Below are 15,275 nucleotides of genomic sequence, written 5' to 3' on the forward strand. Positions count from 1 at the left end.
TGCGAATAACAACATGAATGATGGCTGAGTTCCATTTGGCTGCTTCAGTTTGTATTGAACATGCTGGTCTGTTGAAGTAAATGAGAAAACCTCCAACTTCTCTGATCACCTCTGTCTACTGTCAGTGTGACGGGGGATTTCCAGAATAAATGTTCCATTCGGGAGATATCGAGGCATCAAGTGAGGTGTATTTGTGGAGCTTGATTGACAGGTGTCTCAGCCTACCACGGTCTGCCTTGCTGGCGGCTCCACCTCAGCTCTAGATCTAAATCTAAAACCCTGATTGGTCTGTTTCTCTGCAACAACTACAACTTATTACTGCACTGTAACTCTATTCTATTTCGTTTTATCTATTAAAAACTTGAATGTCATTCTAATGCTTTTCTTTTCTGAAATGTTCTGTAGATATAATAAATAAATATATAATAAAGCTTCCTTTTCTGGGTTAAACTGGGTTTAAAAAACAAAAAGACTCTTTTGGAAACACTCTGATCCATCCCGTTGTCTCTCCTGTGCAGACTTCCTGTCCCGCCTCCACCATGAGTGACATCTACGAGTCAGCGGCCAACTCTCTGGGTTTGTTCAGCAGTCCCTGTCTGACCAAAGTGGAGCTGCGGCTCACCTGCAAAGGCATCTCAGACCGAGATGCTCTGTCCAAACCCGACCCCTGCGTCGTCCTCAAGATGAAGTCCCACGGACAGTGGATGGAGGTAGGTCGCCATGGTAACCACGCTGGCCTCTCAGCTGCTGGCTTGTTGTAGTTTGTGATGATGCTGATGGTAGTTCTCCGCAGTTTCTGTGAAGTGAAATGAAACGACAGTTCAGGGTGATGACCAGGCGTCTGTGTGAAGTGTTGCTGAGGCCACAAATCAGGAGAAACAGAGGAGCTCTGTGTTCGTGTTGCTCTTGTTCTGTGTGTCTTCATGCTGCGTTCAGTTCACAGCCTGAAGCTGGAGTTTCCCAGCCTCAGTGAATGTGTCCTGCAGGAGTCTTTAATGAGCAGTAAAGTGGTGAGAGGTGAACGAGCTGCTCACCAACACGCCGCTCGGAGAAACCAGCTAATTAAGCTAACAGCTAGCAGAACATTAAAATCCTGCCGGTGTTAGCAGGAAGTCTTCTTTCTGTTTCTGTAATTTCTTTAAACTTGTTCCTCCTCCGTTGTGATTGGTCAGATTGTGGACACGTCAGTCTCACAGGAAGGTGTTTGTCTGTGCTGCTGTGTGTCACATCAGGTCCAGGAGGTGCAGACGTTTCTGATCCTCAGGTTGTGCTGAAGCCTCGGTGTCAGCCACCCCCCCCTGGCCCCGCTGGTGGTCTGAGCTTCAGTCTCAGGTGTATAATGTGCGGTTTGCAGCTGGACCCTGCTGCCGGTTTGACAGACAGCAGTCGTCCTCTGACAGACGGACACGATGAGAGGAGTGAAACACAGCAGATCCTCCGTCTCCTCGGTCTCTCTGTTATCAGCCATCTGGAGCTGAACTGTTTGGTTAAGTTGCGTCTGTTTGGAAGCTGCTCGGGTTCATTATCGACACGACAGATGATGAAGGAGGAAAGAGTCCAAACACACAGTGAATCCACGTCGGACTGAACAAAAGACTGCTGGAGTTCATCCTAATCTCATCGTGATGGGAGCGAACACTCTGTTCGATGACTTCTTTCTTCTTCTTCATTGGTTAAAGAGCAGCTACAGTGAAAACACACTCCAGCTGCACAGCACGCTTCTTTAATGGCTGTAATTTAGACTCCACTTTCAGTAAAAGCAGAATCTTTCCAGCCTCAGAAAGCAGATGAGTCGTGGGAGTCGAACAAACAGATTCATCACATGCTGCCTACAAGAGAGACAAACGCAACTAAACGACCAGAACACATTGTTTGGACAAACTAATGCTGTATTTGGGACTGACCTGAGAACAGCCGAGAGACAGAAAAACAAACAAAAGCTTCAGAGACGAGTTATATGAGTAAAATGACTGGGATGAGACGTTCAAGGGTTAAATCCTCTGTCGGTCATTCCATTTATAAGATGCAAAGTAGTGGAGGGCAGTCTGTCCATGTTCAGTAACTAGAGTTGAACAGACCTGAGATCAGTGGTTGTAAATGTGAGAATAAAGGTGAGGGGCGACCAGCCGACTGTTTGACACAAGGACGATGTTCATGTCTGAGACAGACACCTGACCAGAGCTGAGGGACATTTCTATGCTGGAGCGCTACCTGCTAATGCAAACCAAACGTTTCCTGTTGCTGCTCTTTCTCATTAAAAGCACATCATTGGCAAAACACTGGCTTTTATTGTGACCTGTCAGAGAAGAAACTTTCCTTCAGTGTCTCAGTGATCAGTGATGGTTGTCTGTCCGTCCATGAGGACGCTGCAGACAGGAGCTGCTAACAGCTGATTCAGCTGCTGTGATGGACTGGAGACACAGGGTTTAGGAGACGGCTGTCAGAGACCAGGTCTTTCCTGTGAGGTCGTGGATGCTGGTCTACAGTATGTGTAGCTCGCTGGCTGGATGTGGGATCAGGGTGGTGTCTGAGTGTGTGTGTGTGTGTGTGTGTGTGTTGTCTGAGTGTGTGTGTGTGTGTGTGTGTGTGTGTGTGTGTGTGTGTGTTGTCTGACTGTGTGTGTGTGTGTGTTGTCTGAGTGTGTGTGTGTGTGTGTTGTCTGAGTGTGTGTGTGTGTGTGTGTATGTGTGTGTGTGTGTGTTGTCTGAGTGAACGTGTTGTCTGAGTGTGTGTGTGTGTGTGTCTGTGTGTGTGTGTGTGTGTGTGTGTTGTCTGAGTGTGTGTGTGTGTGTGAGTGTGTTGTCTGAGTGTGTGTGTGTGTCTGTGTGTGTGTGTGTGTGTTGTCTGAGTGAGTGTGTGTGTGTGTCTGTGTGTGTGTGTGTTGTCTGTGTGTGTGTGTTGTCTGAGTGTGTGTGTGTTGTCTGAGTGTGTGTGTGTGTGTGTGTGTGTGTGTGTGTGTCTGAGTGTGTGTGTGTTGTCTGAGTGTGTGTGTTGTCTGAGTGTGTGTGTGTGTGTGTGTGTGTGTGTGTGTGTGTGTGTTGTGAACTGGTCAGACCTGGTTTCTGTTGCCCCACTTTCTGTTTCTCGCAGTATTTCCGTCTGTCTGCTGGAGCTGCAGATGAAGCGTCCACATGGACACAAACTCGTCCCGTTTCCTTCTTCATGTGTTACTTCACTGTCAGCGCAGGTCTCAGATCTGTTCTGAGGTGACACTTCAGACAGGATGACATATTTTCTCTTCTGTTGGCTTCAGATGTGACTGACGGATTATTTCCTTCATCTCTGGTTGACAAACAGATTTGGATTAAGAAGCTGATTTGTCAGATTGTCTCAGATCTGGTGTCAGGACTCAGCAGGACTCAGCAGGACTCAGTAGGACTCAGTAGGACTCAGAGTCTCTGATCCATTAAAGCTTTGAGAGACTCAGAGACTGGGTCCTGATTGAAACTCAAACATTGATCAGTTTTTTGCTAATTACAGAGAGAAGAACCTGTGCAGCATGAACAACTAGCAGTACATTTACTAGTACTGTACTTAAGTACTATTTTGGGGTACTTGTACTTACTTGAGTAGTTCTATACTTCTCCTCCTTCACTACATTTATTTAACAGCTTTAGTTACTTTACAAATTCAGATTTTACAAAGGAAACATTTGATAATCTAATAGATCAGATTACATTAGTAGTCTCCAGTAGTAGTACTGGAGTAGGGGGGGGGGGGGGGGTTATCTTATGACGGGAGGAGGTCCAGTCAGTTAGACCTCAAGGATTCACACAAAGACTTTAATCTGATTTCTTTCATCTGAAACATGTCTTCACTTTTCTGTTGGCTGCTTTGAAACCAGACAAAGAAGCAGACCTGAGAACAGTTCTGTCCTTCAGCCTGCAGCTGTCGTGACATCAAGGCTGACAGAACGTTTGTATTAAATGTCTGTGAGTGAAGAAGTGTCTCTATTTTTGTCTTCATTAAAGATTGAATTAATATCAGGAAACAAGAGCTGTTGTGAAACTTTAACTATGAATCTTCACACCTCACTGCAGACGTTCACACGTTCACCCCCACAATCCTCTCCTCACACTCACAGAAATATTATATATATATATATATATAGATATATATAAAACAGATCCTCCTTTTATATATCATATATTTTTGGTGTTAATGCTTCATTAGAGAAGTTGTGAAGGAAGAAGGTTTGAGCGGGTGGAAGACAACACGTACGTGAATGAACGTCACGTCGCCGTGTTTCAGTTTGAAGCTGCTGAACAGCGACTGACTGAGAGAAAACTGAGAAACACAACGCAGACCTGAGATCAGATGATGAAACTCACCTGCTGTGAGACGAACTCGACAGCACAGGGAAATATTTCCAGCCAGCTGATTCAGAGACAGTGAAGAGTTCCTCCGTTTGTCGCGTTGTTGGTTGAGTCTTCAGTTATTAACAGTGTTTGAGTCTCCTGATGGATGAAGTCCAGTCTTCTCTCTCTCTTAGCTCTGGTTCTGGTCTCCTCCACCTCCCGAGGGAAACATCTGCACTATGTCCAGCAGCTTGTGTTCAGTGGCTTCTTACAGCTTTTATTCTGAAAACACTGAGACTGAACCAGACAGGAAATGTGCCGCAATACCAAAACAGAGATGGAGACATCTTTCACATCACAGAGTCATCGGACCGATTGTTCATATTAAACATGCTTTAAGATCTGGGGATAATGACCTAATGGTCTAATGACCTAATGGTCTAATGACCTAATGATCTTGCTGTTGTCATTATCTTTGAGATGTCTTCGTCTCCATGCTGGGAGGAAACAGGAAACACAGTCTGTTATCTTGAGGACACTGAGTGTGTCTGTGTCTGGTCTCGTTGACAGTCTGCAGAAGTCTTTAGAAGAATCAGTCAAACAGGGACTCTGTGTTTTATGATCAGTTCAGACCGAGGTGGACTCTTAAAACCTGTAAACTCCAGGTTTTTCTGCCCACAACAGACAATCAGGATCAGATCCACCTGCAGCTCCAGAACACACATAAAGAAACCAGGTAAAGAAAACTGCAGGATGCAGTCAGCAGTTTCTTCTTGCTCAGGATGTTTGCACTTAATCAGCTCTTAGGTTAAAGATTTTAAAACATTTTAAAAACCTGGTGAACTGCTGAAGCTCAGTTTCATCAGAAGCTGTTTGGTTTGCAGGCCTGCACTCTGATTGGCTAGAAGCACTGAGGGCCCGCACCCTTGGCTCAATGAATCTGAATCTGGAGGTCTAAGATTTGTTCTCAGTATGACATCAGTGTGTGGAGCCGTTTAATAAGTGATCCTAATAATAATGAATAATTAATAAAAGTGGGAGGACTTCCTGTTGTTACAGCCAGCAGGTCAAACCTGCAGGAGGACTTCCTGCTTTCAGCTGCCACACTTCTTCTTCGTGTTTCCTCTCTGAGCCGACGTCTTCACACACAAACAGAAAGAGTATAAAGACACTGAGGGAAGCGTCCAGCAGGACGTCAGCTCTCCTCTCACACTCTGTAACGCCTTTAATGAAGCAGCTCCAGCCTGAACACCATCTGTCTGTTCACACTGAGACTCCAGGTTGAAACACTTTCTGACCTGTCTGGACTGAAAAACTGGATTTACTTTTATTTCAGGACTTGTTGTGTTGTGTGTCATGCAGACAAACATACAAAACCAAATCGTACAAGAAGCGGTGTCCATATCTTTGGGTGTCATGACGCCGTGTCGGTGTGAGAGCACTGACAAGAGTTTCAGAAGAGAAGTAAGACATTTCAGTCTGTTACACCAAACAGTGCCACAGCTTTCTGCATCCTGCACGGGACCCCACCCAGACAACAGTTACAGTGAGAGGGAGCTCCACAACCCTTCAGAAGAGACGAGGGAGAAATATACAATATATAAGTATCATGTCCGTATATACCAAATATTTAAATACAACTTTCCAAATGTATTCAGCAGCATCCAAAAAACAAAAATCCCAAAATATGCTGATCAGATTTTATTTCAATCATATTTTTAATTTAAAAGTCAGTGGATGAGACAAAAGAGCTGTCTTTTGTCTCATCCACTGACTGATTGACCGACTGATTTTGTACAAAGAACAAAGTGTCCTGAAAATGTCGTTAAGCGGAAGAGATCATGATGCTCTCAGTACGGACACACTGACATGTTGAGACAAAGTGGAACTGAAATATTCATCGTGGTGTTTTGTCCCCGGTGTCTCCTGCAGGTGGAGCGGACAGAGGTGATTCGCAGCTGTGTAAACCCCACCTACTCCAAGGTTTTCACATTGGACTTTTATTTTGAAGAGGTGCAGCGTCTGCGCTTCGAGCTGTACGACATCAACAGCAGCCACAACGGCCTGAAGGAGGCCGACTTCCTGGGGTCAGTGGAGTGCACGCTGGGACAGGTGAGTCAGCTGGACCTGGACCAGTCGCCAGAGACGTTTCTGTGGCTGTTTCCTTTTTATGTTAATGTTTCCAACCCGCCTCCCGACAGGCGTTGGATCAACCAATCAGCTTGCTTGAAACTAAGGTGTATTAATGAGAACGGGATTTTGTGTTCAAAGATGGCGTCCCATTCGATCGTACGAAAGTTGCCCACCGGGTGCCGAAGAATCCGTATGTGTGTGCGTGTGTGTTACAGGTAAACACCAGGGAGCTGTCAATCATCAGACTGAGCTGAAAATGAAAATGTCTTTTTGTTGTGAGAAATATTTATAACTCTGAAAAACTCCTCAAACACACTGAACGTATTTCAAGAACATTTGTGTTTCCGTCTTTCCTTCAGCAGCTGAGTGTGACGCTGCATTACAGCCAGAGAGGATAAACTCCTGACAGGAAAACACAACGAGCTCTATCTGTGTTTATCACTGAAGCTGTCAGATGACTGGCTGATACACAAACAACAACAATCACAACAAAGAAGAAAATAACAAAGTGACAGAAGGAAACAGTCATTATTCTTCTGCCTGCAGCACCAACAAGTCTTTTGAATTTCTCAAACGAGAGTTTTTTCTTATAGGTTTTGGTGGAAAGGCAAATAATTGACTCTTCAATTAAATAAATCCTGTCTACACAGAAAACAGGCCGAGCTAAACAACACAGAAAAGTCTTCATGAAGATAAAGAAGAAATGTCTGAACTTTTTGGACTAATTAATGAGCTAATTTAGTGTTCATACATATTTGATGTGTGTATTAGGACAAGGACGCACTGTTGTTGTAGAGAAAAGCAGCATCACAATGACCTCAGAGACTTTATATTTCTATTAGCATCATCAGGTCTCATGTTCAGACTCAGACTATCAACCTGTCTGTCTCTCAGTCCTGTCTCACTTCCTGTCTCACTTCCTGTCTGTGGCTCTCAGCTCTCAGCCCATTGGTTCCTGCCGAAGACCTCAATCTTTAAAAACTCCTCAAAAATATAGAGTTTCATGTTTAAAAGGCTCAGTCGTTCCCTCCAACAGCTGCTCGCTGGAGTTTTATCAAACTAACAGCAGGAAATAGTGCATCTGTTGGGGACTATTTTCAGCGGCGGATGAATCCACATGTGGAGCTCTGGTGAGTGTTTGGGGCAGCAGGACGGTGTGTGTGGGACTGAGTCCAGATGAACTACAGTGTGTGTGTTCATGGCTCACTGATGGGTTTTAATAATAATAATAATAATAATTAAATAACTGAGAGAATAAAAAGACAAAAAAAAGAAGAAACAACAGAAGAAAATGTGTAAAAATAAATACCATATTGTTTCGCTCTCTGTTTGGAGAGTTGAACAGCCTGATGGACAGTGAGGAGGAAACAGAAAGTCTCCATCTGCTGACGGTCTCATTATAAACTGAAGATGATGCTCCTCGTGAGGAAGACGCTGTGTGATGGCGACGCTTTTGATTTCCTGCTGACTGTTTTCAGTTTCCTGCCGGGAGGAGAAAGAGTTTTAACATGCAGAGCAGAAGAAGAGGAGCGGAGTCTGTGATGAAACAATCAGCTCAGTCGAGTCGGGAAAAGCCTCCTCTTCCTCCTCGTCTTCGTCTCCTCGTCTTCGTCTCTGCCAGCAGAGTCGCTCGGCTCGGCTGCCAGCTCCTCGACCGGCCAGATGGCTGACGGAGCGTGGAGGTTTCTGCTAACAGGCCTGGAAGAAACACTCAGAAAAGACTGGCATCGAGGAGCTGGGAGGGGGGCGGGGCTTCTTCAGTCAAACAGCTTCTTTTTCTGCTGACAGTGCAGTTTGTTTCAGAGCAGCTGGAGGGCCGAGAGAGGAACAGCCTCCTCCTCCTCCTCCTCCTCCTCCTCACGACAGAGGCTTGGACCTGTGAATCTAAACTATTCTGCTGTTTAATCAGCTGTTTGATGTGTTTAAAAAGAAGACAAGATGGATTATTTGACCTGCAGACTGCATGTGTGTGTGTGTGTGTGTGTGTGTGTGCAGATCATCTCTCAGAGGAAACTGTCCAAAGCTCTGCTCAGACCAGGAGGCACCGTGGGAAAAGCCATCATCACGGTGAGCTTCACTCTCTCGCCTCCTCACTGCTTCATCAACACCTCAGAGTCCCACAAGATCCCAGTTCAGAATCAGGATCAGAAACAGAATCAGAATCAGAAACAGGATCAGAAACAGGATCAGAATCAGGATCAGAATCAGAAACAGAATCAGAATCAGGATCAGGATCAGAATCAGAATCAGAAACAGAATCAGAAACAGGATCAGAAACAGGATCAGAATCAGAAACAGAAACAGAATCAGGATCAGAAACAGAAACAGAATCAGAATCAGAATCAAAAACAGAATCAGAAACAGAATCAGGATCAGAATCAGAATCAGAAACAGAATCAGAATCAGGATCAGGATCAGAAACAGGATCAGAATCAGATACAGAATCAGAAACAGAATCAGAAACAGGATCAGAAACAGAATCAGAAACAGAAACAGAAACAGAATCAGAAACAGGATCAGGATCAGAATCAGAATCAGAAACAGAATCAGAAACAGGATCAGAATCAGAAACAGGATCAGAATCAGAATCAGAAACAGGATCAGACACAGGATCAGAAACAGAATCAGAAACAGGATCAGAATCAGAAACAGAATCAGGATCAGGATCAGAATCAGAAACAGAATCAGAATCAGGATCAGAAACAGGATCAGAATCAGAAACAGAATCAGAAACAGGATCAGGATCAGAAACAGAATCAGAATCAGAAACAGAATCAGGATCAGGATCAGAATCAGAAACAGGATCAGAAACAGGATCAGAATCAGAAACAGAATCAGGATCAGAATCAGAATCAGAATCAGAAACAGAATCAGAAACAGGATCAGAAACAGGATCAGAATCAGAAACAGAAACAGGATCAGAATCAGAATCAGAAACAGAAACAGGATCAGAATCAGAATCAGAATAAGAAACAGGATCAGAATCAGAATCAGAAACATGATCAGACACAGAATTAAGTAATTTGTCTTGGTGTTTTTGTGCATAACAATAAACTTTGTAAGATGAATGAAAAACAAATACTGTAAATATAAAATAGAAATCGGAGCTGAAACATGACGCAGCGTTAATAACAAGCTTCTTCTTCTGATGTAAGTGAAAACCTTGTGCTCCGTCACACCTGTCACTGCTGACGGGTGGGAAGCCAGTGAGGGATCCGGTCCTGCTGGCTGCAGTTTAAAGTCCTGTGTTTGTGTTGGGAACAAGTTTACAGCAGGAAGACGTTTTGTCTCCTGTCCTTCTTCTTTCTTTGCTCGGTCGTGACTCTCAGACATTAAAACCTCCATCAGACAGGAAGCAGGATTGTCGGTGGTTCTGTGGTTTTCCAATCAGCTCTGATAACTTGGATCCTCTCAGCTGGACCTCCTGAACCGTCCTCTGCTGCTCACACGGATTTATTTTTCATTTGAAATCCCTCTCTGATGTTCCTCTCCACCTCTGTGGACACATGAAACGCTTCAGGGGGATTTATTCTGAAAGGATTCCAGAGCAGGAAGCAGCCAATCAAAGCTTTTATTTCCTTATTTCTCTTTTGTTCATATTTTTGTCTTTCTTTCACTGTTTGTCTTTTTTGTCCCCGTTTTTCTTTTACCCCTTCTTCCTCTTTTCCTTCTTTCTTCTCTCTCATCCTTTTCTTTTCTATTTTTAGTTTCCTTCCTTCCTTCTTTCCTTTCCTTCTTCATTCCTTCTTTCTTTTATTCTTGCCTTCCTTATTTTGTTCCTTACCTGTTTCTTTCTTTCCTTCTGTCTTTCTTTCTTTGTCCTTTTTGTCCTTCCCTTCCTTCCTTCCTTCCTTCCTTCCCATTTCTTCTTTCTTTCCATTCTTCCTTCATTCGTCTGTTTCCTGTTTCTCTTTTCCTTCCTTCCCTTATCTTTACTCTCTCTCTTAACTCTCTTGTCGTTCCTGTCTTCTTTTATTTCTCTCCCTTTTCCTCAGTCTTTCTCTCCGTCCTTCCATCCCTCTCTCGTGTCTTTCCTGTTGAATGTTGTTGTTTCCTTCTCTATTTTCTTCTTTATTCAGAAACTGAACTTCAAACAGAAACAACAGATCCCAGGTCAGTTAAAGTTACAAACAGAAGCAGGAAAGCGAGACCTGGACCTTTAGTCCTGATCCTGGTTCAGCTGCAGGTTGTTGTTGAAGGAAGGTTGGACAGTAACAGATCTGAGATCAGACAGAATGAGAAATACTTTGTTCCCTCTTCCTTCCTTCTTCTTCTCTGTTCTTTGTTCTTCTTCTTTGTTCTTCTTCTCTGTTCTTCTTCTTTGTTCTTCTTCTCTGTTCTTCTTCTTTGTTCTTCTTCTCTGTTCTTCTTCTCTGTTCTTTGTTCTTCTTCTCTGGTCTTCTTCTCTGTTCTTCTCAGTTCTTTGTTTGTCTTCTTTGTTCTTCTTCTCTGTTCTTTGTTCTTCTTCTCTGTTCTTTGTTCTTCTTCTCTGTTCTTTGTTCTTCTTCTTTGTTCTTCTTCTCTGTTCTTCTTCTTTGTTCTTCGTCTTTTTTCTTCTTCTCTGTTCTTCTTCTTTGTTCTTCTTCTCTGTTCTTCTTCTCTGTTCTTTGTTCTTCTTCTCTGGTCTTCTTCTTTGTTCTTCTTCTTTGTTCTTCTTCTCTGTTCTTCTTCTTTGTTCCTCTTCTCTGTTCTTTGTTCTTCTTCTCTGTTCTTTGTTCTTCTTCTCTGTTCTTTGTTCTTCTTCTTTGTTCTTCTCTGTTCTTTGTTCTTCTTCTCTGATCTTCTTCTCTGTTCTTTGTTCTTCTTCTCTGTTCTTCTCTGTTCTTTGTTCTTCTTCTCTGTTCTTTGTTCTTCTTCTCTGATCTTCTTCTCTGTTCTTTGTTCTTCTTCTCTGTTCTTTGTTCTTCTTCTCTGGTCTTCTTCTCTGTTCTTTGTTCTTCTTCTCTGTTCTTCTCTGTTCTTTGTTCTTCTTCTCTGTTCTTTGTTCTTCTTCTCTGGTCTTCTTCTCTGTTCTTTGTTCTTCTTCTCTGTTCTTTGTTCTTCTTCTCTGTTCTTCTCTGTTCTTTGTTCTTCTTCTCTGTTCTTTGTTCTTCTTCTCTGGTCTTCTTCTCTGTTCTTTGTTCTTCTTCTCTGTTCTTTGTTCTTCTTCTCTGTTCTTCTCTGTTCTTTGTTCTTCTTCTCTGTTCTTTGTTCTTCTTCTCTGGTCTTCTTCTCTGTTCTTTGTTCTTCTTCTCTGTTCTTCTTCTCTGTGTCTTACGTCCCTCCTTCTTATTTCCCCTCACCCTTCTGCCTCTCTTCTTCCTCCTTCCTTCTTCTTCTTTCCTTTCTTATTTCTTCTTGTTTGTTTCGTCCTTTCACTTTGTCTCCATGTTTCGTATTTTCCTCCTTCTTTTTGTTCTTTCTTTATTCATCCCTCTCTCTCTTCCTCCTCTCCTCCCTCAGATCTCCTCCCTGTTTGAAGCCTCTTTGTTTTCCTCCCTCAGGTCGTTTCTGATGAACTCTGTTAGTCTGTTTACATGATAACAAACTCAATATATTTATGTGTCATATAAACACTGCAGGCTTCTCCTCATGTCTGATCTGAGATCTGTTGTTAGTCTGAATATTATCCTGTTTATAAAGTGTAATATATCATCCGCCATGTCGCTGTCAGATGTAAATGCATTTATGCTTCTGGGAAAATACAACAGGATGAAAAGCAGCATGTTTTAATAAACTGAAAACTCTTCAACGGCTCACAGAGGATAAATATTCTTTGTTACTGACGCCATCAGGACGAAACTTCACTACACAACAGATATAAAGATCACGTCGCTCCTGCTCCTCAGAGGACGAACCATCTTCACTTTCAAACCATCGTCATCACTAATGAATCAGTTAAAGAATGACGAAGACAAACCAGCGATGATGTCCTCTGCTGTCAAAGGCAGACAAAATGGACCTGAGGAAGGAATGTAACAAAGTACTGCATTTACGTACAAGTTCAAGGTACTTGTACTTTACATGAGTATTTCCATTTTGTGCATCTTTATGCTTCATGATGATACCGAACAGTTCAGTTCACAGGTTCTGTCGTTGGTTCTCAGTCTGATCTGAGCATTCAGTGTTGTTGACTTAATGATGCCGTCCTCTTCTTACCAGAGGGAAATGTGTGTGTGTGTGTGTGTGTGTGTGTGTGTGTGTGTGTGTTCAGATCACAGCAGAGGAGCTGACGGGGAATGACGACTACATCGAGCTCTCCTTCAGCGCCAGGAAACTGGACGACAAGGTAACAGCTGTGTGTGTGTGTGTGTGTGTGTGTGTGTGTGTGACTCACTAAACAAACCGATCAATATCAATCAATCAGTCAATCACTTGAAAAGCTTTGGTGTATTTGTGAAGTTGGCATATTTAATTTGGAGTTGTCACAGTCAGACTGGCGTGTTAGCAGAATGCTACAGTGGTTAGCATTAATGTCGTCCATCACTAAAACGACGCGCTGCAGTGTTGGAACCTGGCGAGATGTGACAAAGGGACCATCAGCGTCTGTTTGTGTTTGCAGGACTTCTTCAGTAAATCCGACCCGTTCCTGGAGATCTACCGGCTGAATGACGACGCCACGCTGCAGCTCGTCTACAGAACTGAGGTACAAACAGTGACATCACAGACCCACACTGTGACATCACAGACCCACACTGTGACATCACAGACACCTTGTTCACATGAGGGGCACAAATCTAATATTTCTTGGGGGACGATAGCGACTCAAGTCACTCGGGTCTCTGAAGACTCTCTCCCTTCTAAAAGCAGTTTTCAGTGTCTTCCAATAACACAAGAACAGCCATGATTACTTCTTTCTACTTCAACACAGTATTTATAGTAGTATTTATATATACACAAAGTTCACCACAGGCGTGGGTGCATATGCGTCCCAAACTGCAGAACCCCGACATAACCAGCAGGAAACCTGGACTCCAGGCAGCATGTCCAGGTCTCTGAGACCAGGATATGATGTGAACACGTAACCAGGATACTAGTGCGCATGGAAACACACTTGTGACTTGTGATAGTTTCCCCTGAAAAGCAATAATTTAGGTGGTCTGTATGATTATTTGGTTTTTGGCTCCTGACAACGCTGTCTGGACGTGTCTCACTGCTACCTGTCTCACTGCTACCTGTCTGTCAAACCGGAGCTGTCGCACACAAAGTGATGTAAACAAAAGCTACTGTCAACTTCCATTTCAATATTAATATTAAATCTGACCTCATGTAACTCTCAGTGTGTAATTCATCACTGATCGGACGATTTTTATTCAGCTGTTTGGACGCATCAAAGACGTGAGATGACGGGTGGAATTAAACTCGCGTGTTCCGCCATCTTTGTTCTTTCTACCATCTGTGAACGACGTGTTTCATGTTCTCTCTCTCAGACTGTGATGAATAATCTCAACCCGGTGTGGAAAACCTTCAAAGTTTCTCTCAACTCGCTGTGCAGCGGAGACCACGAACGCAAGCTGCAGGTACACACACTCACACACACACACACACACACACACTCACACACACTCTCGGTCTCTTGTATCAGTCGATGGCTGTTGTGGCTCCACTCTAAATGTGGGCGTCTGATTGGCTGCAGCAGCAGGTCAAACTGACAGCTGGTCCGTTCTGTTGGATAGAAACGAGTAGCAGCTGATGGTGAAACCTTGTATGTCAGTAAGTGAACGCATCACGAGGTGAGACACCCAGTCAACACTGTGACACTGTGTGATTTTTATAAACAGTCGGTCTGAAACAGGTCCCAGCAGGAAGTCTCATCCTCCAAAGTACCTTTTAATCTTTGAGGAGGCTCATGAGGAGGTTTTGTCTGCAACTGACGTTAATCTTTCTGATCTGGAGCTTTTAGGTGGTTTGATGTACTTTTTTATTTTGTATTTGGATGTTTGTCATGTTTGTTCGTGTCAGACGTCTGTACATCTTCCTGCTAAAATCTGGCTGTTGTTCCTAGTTTGACATGTTGGAGATACAAGGTTTTCTCCTGACAACACTGATGGAGGTGTTGGTCGACTCCAGAGGAACCCGTCCATCGCACGTCCTGTTGTTTTGTTTGTTTGTTGTTTTTGGCCCGGGGGCCGCAGGTTGGGCCCCCGTCGGCAGCACAGAGACGACGTTCAACGGCCTCCAGTATCACAGTATCTGTACTTCATTATATGTAAAATACGAACGTCCTCATCAGGTCAAACCGAAATTGTGAATACATGCTAAAACTAGATTTGTAGTTTTTCTTGTTCTTCTTGTCGGACACTAAATACTTCACACATTCAAATACTGGTAAAAAATACACCATAAAATCCTTTATCAGGTGCAGCAGCTCACATGTTGTCCACATGCTGTCTGCTCATGTTGGACATCATGCTAACAGGCTAACAGGCTAACCGTGGTGGAGACTCTGGATTCTGATCACAGCGGAGTCTTTTGGCCTCAGTGAAGACCTGAATGTGTCGTGTTCCCTCTGATTTATTACACCTGATGGATGCAGTACTTGTACTTTTTGTACTTCTATCTTTGTAGCTTTAAGACATATCTGAATCTGATGTGATGATGGGCACTCAGATCCAGGTTGACTCTGATGAAGACTCAGAAGTTCCTGGTTCAGCTGCAGACTGAAGACGTTTCTAGTATCAGTGCAGTAAACGTGTATATTTCCTCCCGTCTCTTCTTGGCTGTCATGTTGTGTTGGAAGTTGTCAGATTACGATGATCCAGGATGTTCTGCTGAGAATCTGTTGTTCTCTCACTCAGAGTGTCTCGTGGAGCTCAAACATGAAACATTTGCAAAGACGTTGTTCACGTCCATCTTTCCTCGCTG

The 15,275-nt window shown here is 43.6% G+C and overlaps 1 protein-coding gene across 1 annotated transcript in view; it reads left to right on the forward strand.

Moving 5' to 3' along the window:
* The first annotated feature begins 539 nt into the window (after positions 1 to 539).
* Positions 540 to 15,275, forward strand: part of cpne4a (copine IVa) — a 34,846-nt gene continuing 20,110 nt past the window's right edge. The window contains exons 1-6 of the mRNA XM_070912486.1: positions 540 to 710; positions 6,231 to 6,410; positions 8,427 to 8,498; positions 12,625 to 12,699; positions 12,973 to 13,056; positions 13,841 to 13,930. Of these exons, the coding sequence (XP_070768587.1) occupies positions 540 to 710; positions 6,231 to 6,410; positions 8,427 to 8,498; positions 12,625 to 12,699; positions 12,973 to 13,056; positions 13,841 to 13,930 (672 nt within the window). The remainder of the gene's footprint in view (positions 711 to 6,230; positions 6,411 to 8,426; positions 8,499 to 12,624; positions 12,700 to 12,972; positions 13,057 to 13,840; positions 13,931 to 15,275) is intronic.

Source organism: Enoplosus armatus, chromosome 9 (genome assembly GCF_043641665.1).
Source record: "Enoplosus armatus isolate fEnoArm2 chromosome 9, fEnoArm2.hap1, whole genome shotgun sequence".
Taxonomy (NCBI): domain Eukaryota; kingdom Metazoa; phylum Chordata; class Actinopteri; order Centrarchiformes; family Enoplosidae; genus Enoplosus; species Enoplosus armatus.